General features: G+C 37.9%; 1 protein-coding gene across 3 annotated transcripts in view; it reads left to right on the top strand.

Moving 5' to 3' along the window:
- The window catches only part of dusp8a (dual specificity phosphatase 8a), a 75907-nt gene that overhangs the window by 49263 nt on the left and 5985 nt on the right, over positions 1-20659 (top strand). Inside the window, exon 1 of one of the 3 annotated variants that reach the window (XM_056451626.1) lies at positions 16331-16704. The exons of the other annotated variants lie outside the window; for them this stretch is intronic. Coding sequence (XP_056307601.1) covers positions 16587-16704 — 118 coding nt within the window. The 5' untranslated portion in view covers positions 16331-16586. Of the gene's footprint in view, positions 1-16330; positions 16705-20659 lie in introns of those variants that run through there. 3 annotated transcript variants of the gene reach the window in all.

Below are 20659 nucleotides of genomic sequence, written 5' to 3'. Positions count from 1 at the left end.
CATCTTATTGCAGTGCAACATTATTCACATTTACACACTCAAGAGTTCACAGCCTGAAGCTTTCACACCTTACCCACAGAGCGTACGTGTGTGCCCTGCAGATGTGCAATCACTCTTCTTTTTCTTTATCGCGCTAGCTGTTTACCATCTGCTCATCTGTTTTTCTGTGCGTTGTAGGACATCAAGCCCACTGGGTCACCTAATGTTTTTTTTTTGTTTGTTTGTTTGTTTATTTTCTACAAGGACATTTTGTGGACTTACAGTTAATATATAAAGGTTATACACTCACCGGCCACTTTATTAGGTACATCTTACTAGTAACCGGTTGAACCCCTTTTGCCTTTCAAACTGCCTTAATCCTTCGTAGTATAGATTCAACAAGGAACTGGAAATATTCCTCAGAGATTTTGGTTTATATTGACATGATAGCTTCATGCAGTTGCTGCAGATTTGTTGGCTGCACATCCGTCGTGTGAATCTCCCGTATCACCACATCCCAAAGATGCTCTATTGGATTGAGCTCTAGTGACTGTGGAGGCCATTTAAGTACAGTGAACTCATTGTCATGTTCAAGAAACCAGTCTGAGATGAATTACGCTTTATGACATGGCACGTTATCCTGCTGGAAGTAGCCATCAGAAGATGTGTACACTGTGGTCATAAAGGGAGGGGCATTATCAGCAACAATAGTCAGGTAGGCTGTGGTGTTGACACGATTCTAAGTTGATACTATTGACCCCAAAGTGTGCCAAGAAAATATCCCCCACACCATAACACCACTACCACCAGCCTTGATACAAGGCAGGACGGATCCATGCATTCATGTTGTTGAGCCTACCATCCGAACGTCGCAGCAGAAATCGAAACTTATCAGGCCAGGCAACGTTTTTCTAATCTTCTATTGTCCAATTTTGGTAAGCCTGTGCGGATTGTAGCCTCAATTTCCTTGTTCCTACCTGACAGAAGGGCATCTGGTGTGGTCTTCTGCTACTGTAGCTCATCCACCTCAAGGTTGGACATGTTGTGCATTCATATATGCTCTTTTGCATACCTCGGTTGTAACGAGTGGTTATTTGAGTTACTGTTGCCTTTCTATCAGCTTGTCTGGCCATTCTCCTCTGACCAGACCATTCTCTGTAAACCCTAGAGATGGTTGTGCGTGAAGATCGTCTTGACTGTGTCTACATGCCTAAATCATTGAGTTGCTGCCATGTGATCGATTGATTAGAATTTTGCGTTAACGAGCAGTTGAACAGGTGAACCTAATAAAGTGGCCTGAACTGGGAAAAAAAGGGTTCCCGTTTTTATACATTTTCCTCGGTTGAATTAAATTTTATTGAATCAAACACTTTTTAAAATCATAAAACATATGCTGTTTATCAATATAATAGTGTTTTAAAGCTGAAAAACAGTCCCTCTTAATTCATTTATTTTTATTCATTCATTCATTTTCTTTTAGGCTCAGTCCCTTTATTAATGCGGGGTCGCCACAGCAGAATGAACCGCCAACTTATCCAGCATATGTTTTATGCAGCAGATGCTCTTCCAGCTGCAACCCATCACTGGGAAACATACATACACACTCATTCACACACATACACTATGGACAATTTAGCTTACCCAATTCTCCTGTACCACATGTCTTTGGGGGAAACCGGAGCACCCAGAAGAAACCCACGCAAACACAGGGAGAACTTGCAAACACCACACAGAAACGTCAACTGACCCAGCCGAGGCTTGAACCAACGACCTTCTTGCTGTGAGGCGATTGTGCTACCCACTGCGCCAACATGACACCCCTTATTTATTTTTAATTATAAAAAAGACTTTAAAGACTTATGTTAAGACTGATTTTTATTTTTGATTGAACTTCATTTGTTTCATGTGTTTGTCTCTGTTTTACTGTGAAACATTTTGTGCTGCTATTTTGGCCAGGATTTGACTATCCTGCTAAAATAAAGTATAAATAAAGTTTTTCAACTTTCCACAAATTAGCAAATGAGTTTTTTTCCCTCAATTTAAATTTTATTGCTATCAATCAAAATAAAATGTGGGGAAAATGATTAATTATTAATTATTATTATTATTATTATTATCATCATCATTATCATACTAGTTAACAATTAGTGTTGTTCATACGTAATACTACTTCGGGGTGGGACTTTTCAAACATTTCCCAGATGCTGTAATTTTTTTTACTGCATAGTTTGTCCAAATTCCACATATTAAAACATAAAACATCTTCTGTACCAACCAACAGTTAATGCAGCTAAAGTGGGAGGAATTGGGCAGAAAGTAGCAAATTATGCTCAATTAGAAGATGAAAGTTTTAGCTTGGCAGGGAGCAGAGCGCGGCTGTTCCTTCCCCCTTTGTATTTTGCTGCTTTTGGAGCTGAATTCAGCTTTGTCTCGCTCCCGGGCTCCTATTATGCAACTGGGCGTTTCTTGTTGAAGTGTTTGTGTGTGTTCGCCAAAATGAGGTAATGAACAGGTGGTGACGCATTCGCTCTAAAACAATATCAATATATCCTTTCACTGTAAGCCTACCCCTCGACATCGCGTTCTCTCTCAGACTTGCCACGGTCAGCCAAAGCTGCAGTTTAACCACCGTTTCTACGCCCAGTTGAGGTAAAGGACAGGAGGGCATTCATGATTTAAACCAGCACAGGAAAAGTCTGACAGACTTCTCTGGAAAAAATGTTTCCTATTATACTCGTTTAGCTGGAACTGATTTTAAAAGCCCTGAACATAACAGAAGTCGATTATATTTTTAGCCCACGCGTTCAGTTTTTATATTTTTTTTAAACATATTTATAAAGTCAATAATCCAAGTTTGAAGTCATGTCAAATATATATCATGGGAACTAAATCCAGGTCACTGTGCATTTAAATAATAAATGGTAGTCCTTTCATTTTTTAAATATGTAATATTAGCTTTGTGTTCATGAAATGTTAATTTTATGAATAGATTTTTAAAGGATATTATTAATGGAGATGGAATATTTTAATGGGGCTGGAGTCCAGGCTACTTATTTTTTTTAAGTCCTCATGAACTGAAAGTTGCGGCAACATTAATTTCAGTAAGTTGATGTACTTTAAAATTGAAGTGGAATATTAAGTAGGGGCGGGTCTTTCTTCTTGCACATCATTCACTCATACATTGTAAAAAATACTGGGTTCTATGCAACTGCTTCATTTTTAACACAAATCAATTAAGTTAACTCAATTGTTTTTACAAATTTAAGTGCACTGAACAATTAAGTTGTCCCAAACAAACCCTCAAGAATTGTTTATACAGCTCAGTTTAAATAAGTAGTTTGACAGCTTCCATTATCCAGGTACAGGATAATAGAGGAGTTGATGAACTCACAGAGCTGGATGCACCTCTGAAAGGATCTAGTGCACAGCGCCGAACAGGTCTACGCTGTTTTTCAGCTTTCCTAAAGCACAAAAAAAAAAAAAACTACTCTCTCACCAGGCAGACAAAAGCCCTGTAAAAGTACACACAACAACTTCTGATATATGGTCAAGCAGAACATTTGAGTCTTATTTGAGTTTGATGGCACACACACACACACACGCACACACACACACGCACACACACACGCACACACACACACACACACACACACACACACACACACAGTACCATTTTTTGTCATAGGTTTGTTCTAGAGACAAATTGTTACAACTTTACTACACTGTAAAACCCAACAGTCAACTTTATCAAATGAAATTGACTGAAAGTGAATTCTCCTCATTTGAAAAGAGTTTTGAACTCAGTGTTGAAGGTCATGAGTTAATTAAATACTTCATTACTTCAACTTAAATGGAGTAAGTTCACAGTACTCATATAGATTATTTTTTTTTAACTCAAATGGTTTGTAGCAATCTGTTTCCTCAAATGGTTTGAGTTGCCTTAACTTATTGGGTTTAACAGTATTCCGTTGGTTTGAGTTCTCTTCACTGTGCTCAAATTGCTTCATTTACTCAAATGGATTAAGTTCGCAGTACTCATTAGGATTAGTTGTAGAACTTTAATGATTTGTTACAGTCGGTGTCCTCTATTTCCTCTAAGTAGAGTTGCCTTAACTTTTTGGGTTTTACAGTGTAGGTTATCTTTAGCTTTTTGTTTGCCTTATGTCTGTTTTAGAGACATGTTACAAGTCTTTAATAAAGATCTAATTGTTTTCCTTTGAAAATATGGTGCTCACTGACAGTATAGTGTCCCCTTCACTTTACTGGGGCATTAGGACTCATGTAGACCACAGGTTAAACCGCCCCAACCCCTCCCCCACACACACACACACACACACACCTCACCCCCCACCCCCCGCTGGCCTCTCTAACACCACTTCCAACAGCGACCTAGTTTTTCTATGTGGTCTCCCATCCAGGTACCGACCAGGCGCAGCCCTGCTTAGCTTCAGTGAGTAACCAGTTTCGTGATATGGCTGTGGCTAAGACTGTATAAATAAGTCCATAAATTTTTTGGAATCAGTTTAGGTTAACATGTAAACCGTTATCCTATAGCAGCTTGACTTCCTGTATAACCCATGTCCATTATCATCCCAGGGCAACACAGGGATCAATGTTTCTATTGAAAAAGAGCCACTGTTGCCTTTAGGATGAGGTAAGCTCTCGAGGGACGGTCTCGGTGCAGTTACTTTCAACAAACACACACATACTCACTCAACTCGTTCTCTCTATGTCTTTCTGATTAGAGCATGCCTCTATTTTTAGCTCAGGTTCCTGTGGTCATCACATCTGGCGCCAGTTACCTACTTGAACAGGCACACACACACGCCACAGATTTGCAAAGGTCGAAAAGATGACCTTTCAGTCTCCACCCTGTACCCTCAACATACACATACACCACTTAGTGGTACGAAGAAACGAGGAACGTTTGTCCTACATTTGGCCCACTTTAAACTTGGCTCAAGTTTCTCCGTGCTCTCATAGACCTCAAATTATATGTGTTATGTCAATTCTGAGAAACAAGCTGAAGAAATGAAGAAATGTCAGCAGCCGGCCAGTGCCAAATACTTTTAGCATGACATGAAGGTCTCTCTGCTACTGTCTCTTTTTCACTCTGTTCTTTCTGTTTACTTCTCATTTTTTGCATCTACCTACCATCCACACACACTTGGTGCATTGAATTAAACTAAAGAACACCACTCAGCATTCAAATACAGAATCAGAGGGACCATAATTAACCATTTTGTAGCCTTTTTGTGGTCCCGTTTATGCTTCTAGCACCACAAAATCTAAATCCACCCCTGTCCTCATGGTTAAAAAGCTGCTTTTTGCTATTGTAAAAGATCTCTGTATGTAAATGGCTTGTTATTGTTGGCTAACCTCCAAGCGCAGCATATTTCATTCAAGGCGGGCCAAGCTCAAACAGTTGAGGTCATGCATCTTAAAATCATTTTTAGAAGTTGTAGATGATAACAATGATTAGTATAGGATACTTTCCAAGAACAAGAATTCTCCGTTTCTCTTATATACACATATATATTCTGCATTAAAATATTCACCAGAAGTTTGATTCTCAACTGGTAGAATATACACTGATGAGCCAAAATGTTATGGACAAGATGTGCAACCCATTTCCATTTGGAAATGCATGCCTCAGCTGACATTTTTGTAAAATACATTGCTTCATGTACCTTTCATTGCATGTTTCAGATGACAAATCCACTAGAGGGCGCTGTCTATATGTTTGTGAATCTGAAAGGCTTTACTTAAAATACACGTTGTTTTCCATGTTCCGAATACCCACCATTCTTGTACACATCGACAAGATGATGGGGCTTGTCATATAGTTCAACTAGCAAACCACTGAACTAAATATTTCCAAACCTAACCAATAGCAAATTGGTCCAAACCCAATAAGCAAATGTAATAAAAAGAGCACTGCGACGACTTAGTTTTACTGTGATTTTACATTGCTTTAAAGGAACTGTACTTCACTGGATCGAGAACTGTCACGAGCACAGCACTGTACAAAGTGAGCTACAGAGCAAACTGGCCATTCCAGAAAAGCTGTCCATACCAAGATGACTACATTTTATTTGCCATTTTTTCACTTGGCAATCTGGCAGGACCTTGCATGCTGGCAAGCTACCAGTAGCTTGAACAATAATCCAAGGGTGTACTCACTAGGGGTTTCAAAATGCAGATGCAGATGGGGACAATTCGATATCGGTTCAGTAATAGATCATAACCAGTTATTACGTACTGACGTCATTTGTCTCCCTTGCGTGATGTCGCAGTAGAATACTATGGTTACGACTAAATAAAACTCTCCTACTACATAAAAGGTAGATAATTATGCACAATTCAACTGCTTGTGAGTTTGCTGGAAAGTCTTTCATTGACACTGAAGAATTCACAGAAAACGAGCCGCGTTTTCACTACTAGGGAGAAATGCTGTAAAAATCCATCTCTCTCTCTCTCTCTCTCTCTCACTTTGGACATTTGACCCGCTGGTGTGTTTGTGAGGTAACTTTCCTTTCCTCTCGACTGTTAAAGCGATACTTGTGGATCCAGACACGAGCATGCCTGAGGTGCAAGTTTTCTCCACTGTGTCTATTATTGATTACCTGTGATAACTGCTTATTATGCGCATACAGGCTGTAACCGCAGCTGTTCTTCCCGCGTCACTCATCGGTTAACAGAGCTTTAATTTCTAAAGCTAGTAGCAGCCCTTTCTGTTGAGCGGGTGAAGACAATGACAAATCATAGGTGTGTAAGACAGCGCTCAAATGCAAGCGGGAGAATATTTACATTAGTTTATTTGAGATAAATGCTCATGCTGTCTTCTGTTCATGTATTGAAGTTTTATGAAACTTTTTACAGTTCATATATCTTACTGCTTGTATTAAGGACAATATTGTATTACAAGTAATATATAAATACATACACATATTTATAGATTTTAATAAAAAAAAATCTTGTGTTGTGAAGAAAAAATCTAATTAAAAAGTCTAAAGTGCATGGCGCAAAAGTATTAAGGGCGTATCCGAATCCACTTTTGCTATTTTAAGGAGGAAAAATATGCTCATGGTCTAACAGGGTTGTGCTTATTCTCTTAATGAGTTATGGGAGTGTTTTGAGCATAACGTAAATAAACTAATCAGAATCTCATCACCCATTCCCTTTAAGAGTCAGTTGAGTTGGGCCGTGGCACGTTTGCTATTTACATTTGTAAGTGGAAAAACTGAACACTTTACTAGCGAGTTAAACAGACCATCTGCAGTGAGCATAAACAACAAGCCTCCTCCATTCGGCTTCTTTACTTTCTCTTTACTTTACTCCTTTACTTTCGTGGATAAGGAAACGCACTCCACTGAAGATATCCATCAGCCTACATATTTAATTTTGTTTAAGCGCAAAGATTTGTTTCAAAACTATTTCTAAATTCAGTTCTAATTTCCAGCAAACAAATAAATTAACAATTATAACGAAGTGTGGTCAGAAAACTGAGTTATGTCCAAACACACGTCCTATTCTTATGCCCCATATGGTGATGCATATGTCTCCAAAACCCGAGGACGACAAATCTAAGCTTGTTTTTAATAAAACAAATATAAATATGCATTTAATAAATAAAAATAATAATAATAACATTATACAAAAGCAAGTTGTCTAGAATAAACTAAAAAAGCCCCCTGAGATGATAAAGGCATTGAGGTTGTGATTTTTATATTTATGTAGTAAATAAAATTTTTTGTAACATTTTAATCCTTTCTTTTTCATTTGTAAAGATTTTTGTGTATTGCTGTACATCCTGTGTGTACTAAGCAATGTTTACGCGTTTAATGCGCTGAAATTTAGACCTTCTTTTAGCTGGTCATTTGCACAGTCTATTTCAATTCCTCACAATAGCAACGCGCCAACAATTTACCATTTAAACATGTGGCGCAAATCGGGAAATTTAGATTTGCGTCGCTCTGAAAATGGCAACAAATCGTGACAAACACGTCTTGCACCGGGTGCATGATAGGGCTCCAAAACTTGCAGCTGGAAGGGCATCCGCTGCGTAAAACATATGTCAGGGTAATTGGTGGTCTCAGGAACTAAGCCAAAGGATAATGAGTAGAATCGAAACTGGAAATCGATTAGAATCTAAATTGATAAGCGGAATTGGAATCAGAATTGATCAAATTAAAATGAAATCCAATCCTACTGGTTACATAAATCATTAGTGTGAAAAGGAATGTTGTAATTTTATTTTACCTAGAAAAGCAGCAGTCAAATGGATGTTTAAATATGTTTTTGTACTTTCACAGACATGTAGGCTAAATCACATATTTCCAATTATGAGCCTGTGTTGGAAATGTGGGTAGAATAGATTGATTGTAGGAGAAATGGTCAGGAATATCCCACCGACTACGGCCTAGTTGTTATGGGAAAAGGGCGGTACGGTGGCTCAGTGGTTATCACTGTTGCCTCACAGCAAGAAGGTTGCTGGTTCAAGTTTCAGGTGGAATTTCTGTGTGTTTGCATGTTCTGCCCATGTTCACGTGGGTTTCCTCCAGGTGCTCAGGTTTTCGCCATAGTCCAAAGACATGCAGTATAGGTGAACTATAGGTGGGTGTGTGAATGAGAGAGTGTATGACACATGAGTTAATGTTATCTCATTGCTGGGTTGTGGCTAAAAGGACACCCATTGCATAAAAACATATGTCAGAATAATTGGTGGTTCATTTCGCTGTGGCGACTCCTAATAAATCATGAACTAAGCCCGAAGGAATGTGAGTGGAACTGGGAGTATTGTTTAGTTCTATATTAACATGTTTGCGTGTCCTAGTTCCAATCTCTTCCAAAAGTTTCAAAGGTTTTGGTGGCTCTTCAAGAATGCTATGAATTCCAGGAAAAGTTTGCAGAACACAGGACACGCACACACAAACAAGTGACGCCACTCGGCGCTCATTTCCTGATTGAGGCCCAAAATCCTTCCATTCCATCCTCAGCTAAATTTGGATTTCCAGCGGAGCCTGAAGCCCCTGTGCGAAGAATGTGGGCTTTGTCATAATTCCGATGTCTTATTGGAAGCATTAATACTCCCTCTCCATTTATCTCTCTCTTTTCCTCGCTCTCTGGCTCTCCATTTCAATCCTCATCTCCCCCTTTCCTTCCCACCCTCACAAAGCACATCCTCCCAGTTGTGTAACCCTCTCTGGAGACCTCTATCCTGGTTTACATGTGGCCCGATGACATCATAGTTCTCCATAGGGGGCTCTAGATTGCTTTTATTCTCTGTCTTTTACGGGGGGAAGGGTGGTGGAACAGAGATCTTTGTCCATATTAATAGATGAACCCTTGTTTCTCAGACAAGAAAATGTGGCAATAGTTAATGCAGGAAACATAAAGAAAAAAAAACATTTAGAGTTACTGTATGGCTGGATGCACGTCACCAGTTCATATAAAAACAATTCTCAATCAAATCCTTTTGCAGGTCTTAAGTCAAAGCTTGTAGATGTGTCAAATTAAAGTAATGCTTTTTATTCATCAAGCATATGTTCACAGATGTAATAGTAACATTTATTATATCATAACTCTTCCTGTCTGCTCTCAATTGAAGTGCCCTCTTTTTTTATATTTGGACTTCTCACATTACGACATTAATGTGAAAGTTGGAAGAAGGAAGGAGTTTGACGGTTAGTCAATAATGTTTTCTGCACGCCTTGTCTTTTTTTTCACAAGCCCCAGTGACATAAGAAGTACAAATTGCTTGCTTAATATCATAAATTTCATAATCTAATATTAGCTCGTCTTAGGATTTTGGCTGGAAACATGCCTTTGCAAAACATCTGAAAACTCTAATCTGGTGTAACTGGCCTCCAAAAAGAACATTAAAACCGGTTAAAACTAGCTTCTCCTTCAGCTGTCGGTAAAGTTAGCTAAAACATGGCAGACCTTGATTAATGAACTTGACCTTTGCCATGAACACTGTGTTTCAGCTTAGTACTGAGTGACGGCATCCTGTTGAGCTCTTACTCTTGGAAGCTCAAGTCTGTCTGAATGGAGCAAAATCATGGTTTATTACTTATACAGTTGAAGTCAGAATTATTAACCCTCTGTTTATTTATTTCCCCAATTTCTGTTTAACGGAGAGATTTTTTTCAACACATTTCTAAACATAATAGTTTTATTAACTCATCTCTAATAACTAATAATGATTTATTTTATCTTTGCCATGATGACAGTAAATAATATTTTACTAGATATTTGTCAAGACACTTCTATACAGCTTAAAATGACATTTAAAGTCTTAACTAGGTTAATTTGGTTAACTAGGCAGGTTAGGGTAATTAGGCAATTTATTGTATAACTATGGTTTGTTCTGTAGACTATTGAAAAAATAGATAGCTTAAAGGGGCTAATAATTTTGACCTCAATTGTTCATAAAAAATTCAAAACTGCTTTTATTGTATCTGAAATAAAACAAATAAGACTTTCTGCAGAATAAAAAATATTATCAGACATACTGTGAAAATTTCCTTGCTCTGTTAAACTTTAAATATTTAAAAAAGAAAAACAAATTCACAGGGGGGCTAATAATTCTGACTTCAACTGTATACTTATATATAAATATCACCTGAGTATAGTTCCTAGCATATCGTCTTGCAAAATAGCAACCTTTTAATTTTCTGTCAGCCTTAGTACACAAAGTAACAACAAACGAGTCAGGCTTTAAATAGAAAACATATTACTAATCATTTTTGAGCAAGATGCTGATGGTCTAATCCGATTCAATGATCTATGCTAAGCTAAGCTAAAATTGCTCCAAACCAATCAGTTAAACAGATTAAAATATGGTTACACTCAACTGTTTAACTCAACTCCTGCTCATGCATAGATTTTGGAATAAAACCTGTAAACCTATTTTTGTCAGTGCCCTGCTTGCAAAACCAAATGCACTGCAGTGTTAACACATGGAAAATGCTCTCGTGGTGGTCATATTTTGATACTTCCAGATCTTAAATCGTGCAGCTATACCATCGGTTTCATTAGCTAGAAGTGTGCATTTCAGTGTGTCACCATCACGTGTGTGGAAACTCCTACGCCTGGAAACGTCTAACGGCTGTAGTTGACACTTACAATTAAAATAGCACATTTGTCACTCTATGTGTGTCTGAATAAAGCAAGTCAGCAGGTGGGTCTAACAAAGGATGTTGGTGATTCAGTAATGTGAGTAATAGAGCAGTTATTGAGACTAGTAAGGACACACTTCTCGGACTGACAACTTGCTAGACCTAAAATAATTATTAATGGTTTCAGTTAACCCACATAGAAATATTAAATATGGCAATATATGTAAATTACATTAATGACATACAGGTTTATATTTGGATTTCACATATATAAAATATACGCAACATATATTTTGAAATATTGCAAAAATGATCATTTCATATATATATAGATTTTACAATTGGAATTATAAATATGTACATTTATTTTCAACTACACACACAGGCCACTTTATTAGGTTCACCTTACTAGTGCCGAGTTGGACCACCCTTTGCCTTCAGAACTGCCTTAATCCTGCATGGCATAGATTTAACAAGGTATACTGGAAATATTCCTCAGAGATTTTGGTCCATATTGACATGATAGCATCACACAATTGCTGCAGATTTGTCAGCTGCACATCCATGATGGGAATCTCCTGTTCCACCACATCCCAAAGCTGCTCTATTGGCTTGAGCTCTGGTGACTGTGGAGGCCATTTGAGTACAGTGAACTCATTGTCATGTTCAAGAAACCAGTCTAAGATGATTCGTGCTTTATGACATGATGTGTTATCCTGCTGGAAGTAGCCATCAGAAGATGGGTACACTGTGGTCATAAAGCTGTGGTTTTCTGCTGCTGTAGCCCATCAGCCTCAAGATTGGACATGTTGTGCGTTCAGAGATTATCTTCTACATATGTTGCCTTTGTATCAGCTCTTACCAGTCTGGCCATTCTCCTCTGACCTCGGGCATCAACAAGTCATTTGTGCTCAGAGAACTGCCGCTCACTGGATATTTTCTCTTTTTCAAACCATTCTCTGTAAACCATAGAGATGGTTGTGCGTGAAAATCCCAGTAGATCAGTAGTTTCTGAAACATTCAGACCAGCCCATCTGGTATCAACAACCACGCCACGTTCAAAGTGACTTAAATCACCTTTCTTCCCCATTCTGATGCTCGGTTTGAACTGCTGCAGATCGTCTTGACCCTGTCTACATGCCTAAATGCGTTGAGTTGCTGCCATGTGATTTCCTGATTAGAGATTTGCGTTAACGAGCAGTTGGATAGGTGTACCTAATAAAGTGGCCGGTGAGTGCATTTTTGATATTCAAATGGTTGAAACCACTGCCATTTTTGCAATATTTCAAAATTATATGAGATTGAATTTAGGGATTAACCGATTTTACTATTACTATTCATGACGGTTAATCGTAAAAGGCTTCTGTTGCACTGAACAAAACTGCTGCAACTAAACAAAGTTATGCCAACTGTGCGCTAGTTTATACACCGAGGCTAATACACACACACACTGGAATAACTATGGTTTAGACAACTAGCAGCAGCGGACCGTTAAAATACTTTGTCTTTTCTGCGGGCAAGTTAATTATTTTTTCCAATGGCGGCGCATGGTTTGTGCGCGCATATAGATAGCGACACACTTACGCCTTCCAGGCATTCCTAGTTAAAAACAGCTCACGCTGCAGCGGCTTTCAGTGCATTGTAAACCAAAGATGTATTAGACGAATTATTACAAATTATTAAAATGATTGTTTATGTATGAACGCAGATAATAACAACAGTTCATTTAAATACTTAGCTAATTCATAGCGTAGATTTACATTAGACAAATACCATTTTTATTAAATTAATTAATTTATTTATTCATTCATTTATTAATACATTTATTTATTTATTTATTGTTCTCTCACTTATCTTGAGTGTAAAATTATTACATATATTTTTTAAAAATTCACTTATTTTTAAGTCCAAGAAGAGGATTTGACTTTTATTATTATTATTATTATTATTATTATTATTATTATTATTATTATTATTATTATTATTATTATTATTATTATTTTGTGCTTTATAAGTTGGTTACTGAGCAGCAATAAATAACACTTTAAAATATAAGGAGTTTTCATGTGATTTTTATTTATTTATTTATTTTTTAATAGTAGTGTTTTGAATGAATGAATGAATGCAAAACAATCGTGATAACCGTGATTATTCCTCAGACTATAACTGTACAATCAAAATCTATAATCGTTGCATCCCTAATTCAATGTATGTCCAAGCATGAATTTAGATGTCCATTATGTCATTTGCATATATTTTCATGTACAGTATATTTCAGTGTATCTGCTTTGTTTCAGTGATGATAAAATGATATAGCCACGCATGCGTAGCAAGTAACATCTGAGTGCACGTGTAGTGTTTCTTTCTTTCCATGACTTCATCATGACTTCACTTATGGCTTGTATACATAAGACATCTAGAAGCTTAATCATGCACTGAGAGTTCTGGTTCCTTCGCCCCATATCGTGAGCTTAAATGAGAGATGCCCCATTGGGATCCAGTTATGTGATATGTATGTCAAACTCCAGCAAAATTTCACGCTGGTTTATCACAGACAGGGGGGGGGATTTAGACACACTTAGACTGATGCACACATGTGAGTGTTGAGTGATTGGAGCTGGCGTTGCGCTCAACTGGAGGCTACCTCACACCTCAGGCATGACAGCTGGGGCCCTGCAAGCATTACATCATGGACTGATGTATCCGCATATCGCATGTCACTGGTGCTCGGACAACAAGCGCTATCAGCACTAACCCTCGCCTACACCACACTCGTTCACTTTTGCTCATATCCTTTGTTAGAGCATAGTATAAATAGATTTTATACATTCTGAAAACACCCTATAAGACACACATACAGTAATGCAAATAAATAATCTTGCACTGATACAACTGCTACCAACTGAATGTTAACAAGAATCATACTTACCCATAGAGAAGTTTACACTTGAAACATGCTCAAAGTACTGCAGTTACCCTTTCAAAGTTGTGAGTGATGCAGACAAACCAGAGTTAGCTAGCATAAACCAGCCTGGACCTCACTTGGTCTTCTCAGGGGTTAATGCATTAAGGGTGTTTCTCAAAAATCCAGCAGCGTTCCTAAGAACAGACGCTGCAATTCTTTCTTGCAGAGCTATCACTGCTACTAGCATTTGTAGCATTTTTTGAAGGCCGACGTCCTCTTTTATTTACAAACCTAAAGTCTAACTCATCTATCCAAGGGCTGAATGAATAAAGGAGTTAGACTTTAAAGAAATACTCCACATTTTTTGAGAATAGGATCATTTTACAACTCTCCTAGAGATAAACTGTTTACTTTTATCATTTTTGCATCCCTTCAGGTGTTTTCTGGGTATGGTGGGATCACTTTTAGCTTAGCTTAGCATAGATCATTGAATGTGATTAGACAATTAGTATCTAACTCAAAAATTATGAAAGAGTTTTTATAATTGTCCTGTTTAAGGCTTGACACATCTGTAGTTACATCATGCATACTAAAATCAACTGAAAATAGGCCAATATGGCTAGGAACTATGCTCTCATCTGGCGTAGTAATCATAGCTTGGCATATAAAACAAACAAACACCAGGATGAGAGTATATTTCCTAGCATATCATCTTGGAAAATAGTAAGTTTCATTTTCTGTCAGTCTTGACACACATTGTATCAACAGAAGAGCTTTAAATAGGAAAAATATAACTTGAATATTTTTTGAGCGACATGCTAATGGTCTAATCTGATTCAATGATCTATGCTAAGCTAAAATGGCCCCAAATCGATTCAGGTCAACTGAATCGATTAAAAAATGGGTAAACTCAACTGTTTAACTTTAAAGTGTTTAAGTTTGTAAAAAAAACTATCTATTTTACATTTATTAGACACTTCTAGTGCTTCCTGCACATGCATTCAGTATATTTCCTAGCATATTGTCTTGGAAAATAGTAAGTTTCATTTCCTGTCAGTCTTGGCACACAATGTATCAACAGAAAAGCTTTAAATGGGAAAATATAACTTTTCTAATCATTTTTGAGCGAGATGCTAATTGTCTAATCTGATTCAATGATCTATGCTAAGCTAAGCTAAAATGGCTAACTGAATCGATTCAAAAATGTTTAAACTAAACTGTTTCACTTTTTAAAAAAAGGCATATTTTCAAATAAAACAAATAACAAATGAGTGTTCCTTTAAGTTTGTAAATAAAACTACATATTTTACATTTATTAGACAATTCTAGTGCTTCCTGCACATAAATTCAGTATATTTCCTAGCGAATCGTCTTGAAAACTAGTAAATTTCAATTCCTGTCAGTCTTTGCTTACAATGTATCAACAAAAGAGCTTTAAATAGGAAAAATATAACTTGAATAATTTTTGAGCGAGATGCTAATACTCTAATCTGATTCAATGATCTATGCTAAGCTAAGCTAAAATGGCTCCAAATCGATTCAGATCAGCTGAATCGATTCAAAAGTGATTAAACTCAACTGGTTAACTTTAAAAAGAGCATATTTTCAAAAAAACTTGAGTGTTCCTTTAAGTTTGTAAACAAAACTACATATTTTACATTTATTAGACACTTCTAGTGCTTCCTGCACAGGCATTCATTTGGGAATAAAACCTGTAAACCTAGTTTTACCAGTGTCCTGCCATACTAATTGCACTGCAGAGGCATTTAAATGCAGGATTTTGTGAAAAATACTGATTTACAATATTTCCCAGTACTAGGTTGCAGCTGGAAGGGCATCCGCTGCACAAAACATATGCCAGAATAGTTGGTGGTTCATTGTGGCAACCCTTTAATGAATCAGAGGCTAAGCCGAAGGAAAATGAATGATTAACAATACACCACATGTAAAGCATTTAACATTATAGCAATTGTAATATATTTACTGTACAGGGAGTGTGATCAAGCTAAAACATGCATCTCTTTGTACATGTATAAAGTGCACGCTTGCAGTCTGGTTCGTGCTTAAAGCCATCGAGAGGGTGTTATATTTTTTCATTTTCAGAAAAACATTGAGTGGGCCCCTAAGGTGGCTGCATATTTGCTCGGTGAGTAAGGAATGTGGTTGCATGCCTTACTCATGAGCCAGATTCAGCTCATACAGAGTAAGAGCGAGCGAGAGAGATTGGGGGGAGACAGAGTGAAAGTAAGCGAAAGAGGAGAGAGACAGGGCAGACTGTGCTCACGGCAAATGAGCTCATTCACTCTAAGGTCATAGAGAGAGAGAGAGAAAGAGAGAGAGAGAAGGCGGGGAAAGACTTGAATGGAGGCTGTACAACAATAGCGAGCTCCACTTTCAGTTGTTGCCACACAGAATGAGATCGAGGAAGGATCCGTGGCACTCCTGAGGAAAGACCACACGCTTCTTCTGCTCAGAGTGGTGGACATAGCTGCGTGTTTTTTAGGATCTTACTTTTTTGGCACCCAGAGGACATAATTTTTTTTTTGGACTGCGGTTTGGTGCTTTCTGAGTTGGTGCAGATGCCCATAGACGTGGTCATATCGTCTTCGGAGAACTGCTTCTGGCCGGGGCTTCAGCAAACAGACATGAGACTCAAAATCAGAGTCCGCAAGATGAGGAAAGAACGCAAGCTTAGAGGTGTGTAGCGTCTCTTGACACCTAGTCTACAGTGCTATTCCCCATTTGAGCCTGTCAAACACATTGATTGTTGATCTAGTTTTGTTGTTCTAATATTTGAGATCGTTGTCATCTTAAGATGAATAGTTATCTAAGAGAGTAACATTTGTGCTTAATAATAGTCTCTAAAAGCAGTTGTAGTTAATTGGGCATGCATGGAATTGTTTTATTTTAGTACATTTACTGAAGCTGATTTGTGTGTGTTCATAGTTCACAGCTTATGGTGCATTATTATGCACACATAAAATGTATATGTGACCCTGGACTGCAAAACCACCAGTTTTATGTTGCACGATTTTTATTTTATGTCGAAAATCATTCGAATATTACATAAAAATCATCTTCCATGACGACATTTTGTAAATTTCCTACTGTAAATATATCAAAACTTTTAGGTTTAGTAATTTGCATTGCGAAGAACTCAATACGGACAACTTTAAAGGCGATTTTTCAGAGTAATTTGATTTTTTAAAACCCTCAGAGATTCCAGCTGTTCAAATACTGTAGCTGTATCTCTGCGAAATATTGTTCTATCCTTATTTATTCAGCTTTTTGGATGACATCTGCATCTCAATTTCCAAAAATTTACACTTATAACTGTTTTTTTTTTTTTTTTTTATTATGAATGTGTGTTCCATGGTCACATATTTGAGTTTGATATATCATGCATGCTTTATACTGATGTCATCAAGTACAAGTTAAGCAGTTGGACTTTGCTAAGCAATTGACTTTTATTGCAGTGACGTCTGTGTTTCCGTAACGGCTTTAAAGCAGAAATATAATACTTGTAAAAGCGCCAACAGTTAATGATTGGAAGATACAGGGTCCCGGGGTTTAACACTTCTAATCTGTCAAGCATGACACAAAGCGCCGGGAGTGATGAGGTAGCCACCAACCCCCTGCTGTTTTTTGTGTTCCTCATTGTGCAGCATGCATGTGTGCAATGATGTCATTGGGCCTTTATTGAGATGCTAATAAGTGAGTGCGTGTGCGTGGAGATGGGGACAGATGGGGTCTGATTCTCAATGGCGTCATGTCTTCTGCATCTAGAGACCTGCGTGTGTGTGTGCGTGTGTTAATGTGCATTAGTTTCATTCAGGGGCCCATCAATGCCACTAGATGTAGAGGCCCTGAATGGAAGCCTGTGTGAGAGTGGCTATAGAGTTCAGATGAAAAACTGAGGGGCTTCTAAAGATGGAGGTCAGGTGCCAGAGGACAATGAACTAATATCAGAGGCTGTAGTTAATGAAGTGTGTTATTAAACGCCATCATGTCTCCATAGATTCAAAAATAAAACTCATTGTTTGCACAGTAGGGGAGGAAAGTATTGCAGATGCATTGGATATTCAGGTAAGTATCATCAAAACAATTAAGCATAAACACTTTCATGATGAAACGGTTTCTCCAAAAGAGTTTAGAGGTACGTCAGAGAAAGCTGGATGGCGAATGGAGGTTATGTAAGTTTTGGACAAACAGACAGAGAAAAAAAGAAAGTGTGCGAGTGGCACATTGCCTTTTCGTCCAGCATGAGGTTGACCCTGGCACACTTCTCTTGCACACATGCATTTATAGTGGTTTTAAGAAACGTCACTATTGACCTCTTACGCAACAAATTTTGCTTAAAGGCCACCAATTTTACCCCCTTTTCAAGATTTAAGAAAAGTCTTTTCTGTCCCCAGAATGCGTCTGTAAAGTTTAAGCTCAAAATACCTATCAGATTATTTATTATACCTTTGTGTATATTGGAAATTTGAGCTGTTTTTATTGACTATGCCTTTAATGCAAATTAGCTGGTTTTGGACAAGAATGAAGCAGATCTTTCTTACTACAGTAAGAACTTTCCCAACGGTTATTTGATGTATTTGTTATGGAGTTAAATTAAGCCTTCCTGCAACGATGAGTCACACACAATGTCGTTATGAAGTTCAGTAAGTCGTTATACACGCGTTTAGCTTTGCACTGTTTCTGTACGGCAAATGTGACAGGATACACCTTAATAGCCACTGCTGTATGGACATTCGTTATGTTAATGTACAATATAAACCCGATTTACGTCCACAAAACGGGATTGAAGCGTCTTTTTTATAATTGTACTGACATTATGCGGCTGTGGTGAAGAATTATGAAGTGATTTTACTGTCTTTATTACAAACATGGACTGTTTTAAAAATGTTTTAAACTAGACCAGAGGGGCCAAGAAGGGGTACTAACTCTGCTCCCCCGGCTTCGCGCTGGTTGGAAAAATTCCAGATTGAACCAAAGCAATCGATTACATTTGGCTTAAGATTGGAAATCAAAATTCGGACGTTGCAACCTGCAGAACCTTGGAACTTTTATATTAAAAAATTATAATAAATAAAAAAAAGTTTTAAACTCATTCCTGAGGTGCTGATGATCACAGAGAGCTGAACAGATCTTTTAATCCCAGTTGTTTTGCGCATGTTCGTCTTGTGGATATGACTATACGCGTTACTATGGAGACATGTTAATGTGCCGGTTTCAATCATTTTGGGGAAACCGCAATCCTACATCACGTTGCGGTGGACCTCAAAATGGCAGGGATTTTGATCCTATTTTAACGTCAGGAAATTTAAAAAAAATTATTTATTGTGTTTCAGTATGACTGTGGAAACACTATACCTACACACAGCTTACAAAAAGAGGATTTTTATCATAGGTTTCCTTTAAGTCAGCCATGGGTGTGAATTGTGCAAAATTGTGCACAGTGAATGTGTACGTTTATTATAACAGTATATTAACCGAGTGATTATTGCAGGAATAAAACCGGTCATTTGTTTATTTGACTTCAGCAAGACATTAACACAGATACGGAAGCTCATGGTTTCCTTGTAATCCTAACTGTCACCACCACCGCCCTGTTAGAAATGATAGCTGATGACCTCACTTAAGTATTTCCTCTGTTGGCTTTTCAACAATGTGGTGCTGTACGTTTTCCTGTTAGTGCTGCTGTGGTCTTGAAACATTCTTTTTTCTTTTCTTTTTTTTTTCGAGGAAGCTATATAAAGGATCCCTGTAGATCTTCGAAGCCGTTTTCCAGATCTTTCAAAAAGGAGATCCTGTTCTCTTGCTTTTTGAGCTGTGGTCTTGCTTTCACAGATCTCCGATAGCCTTTGAAATCCTTGACCTTTGAGTTCAAGGGAGAGGGATGGGAGGTCATCATTGTTTCCCTGTGTTGGTACAAGTGCATTTGAGAGATCGGAGATAAGAAGCCACACATTAGGGAAAATTTGAAGCCTTACCATGGATGGTTGAGAAAATGCCCAACCCCAGTTATGTCACTGGGCTGATAAAGAGGGTTGCATTTCAGAAGAGGGGAGTAGACATCCAGGATATGGGGGTTGTATCATTGTGTTAGAATTAGGCATGAGCCAGTATAGCATTCTGACAGTATGATAACCTCGGATAAATATATTACGGTTTCATGATATTGTGATTACTGCTCCAAAATAAGTTCTTTTTAAATGTCTGGGTAAAAAACAACAACCCATTTCCCCACTGAAGACAATATATTTCATTTTAGAAACTGGTTATTGTCCCATGCCTAGTTAGAATTTATATGTACGTGTGGTTTTTGAGGGGGGAAGGGTGCGTTTGAACCAGTATGGGGGTTGTCAAACATTTGGTTGGCAATCATTCATCTACCACTGGTTTGAAGGGTGTATGGAGGAGGCACCAGGGGCCTGTTGGTTCTGCTTGAGTGACATGCAAATCACCTCTTGGTCTTCTATGCTGAGAGATGATGTCATCGTACTTGCCATTGCCAATAATAGCAGGAAACAGACAGGTTGTCGCTCACGCTCTTAAAGAGATAGTTTACCTAAAACTGAAAATTATGTCATCCTTAGCTTGTTTCAAAGTTATTTCCCTGTGTTGAACTCAAAAGAAGACAAATGTA

The sequence above is a fragment of the Danio aesculapii genome, chromosome 25, assembly GCF_903798145.1.
Source record: "Danio aesculapii chromosome 25, fDanAes4.1, whole genome shotgun sequence".
Classification (NCBI taxonomy): domain Eukaryota; kingdom Metazoa; phylum Chordata; class Actinopteri; order Cypriniformes; family Danionidae; genus Danio; species Danio aesculapii.
This window is presented reverse-complemented; position numbering and strand designations above follow the sequence as displayed.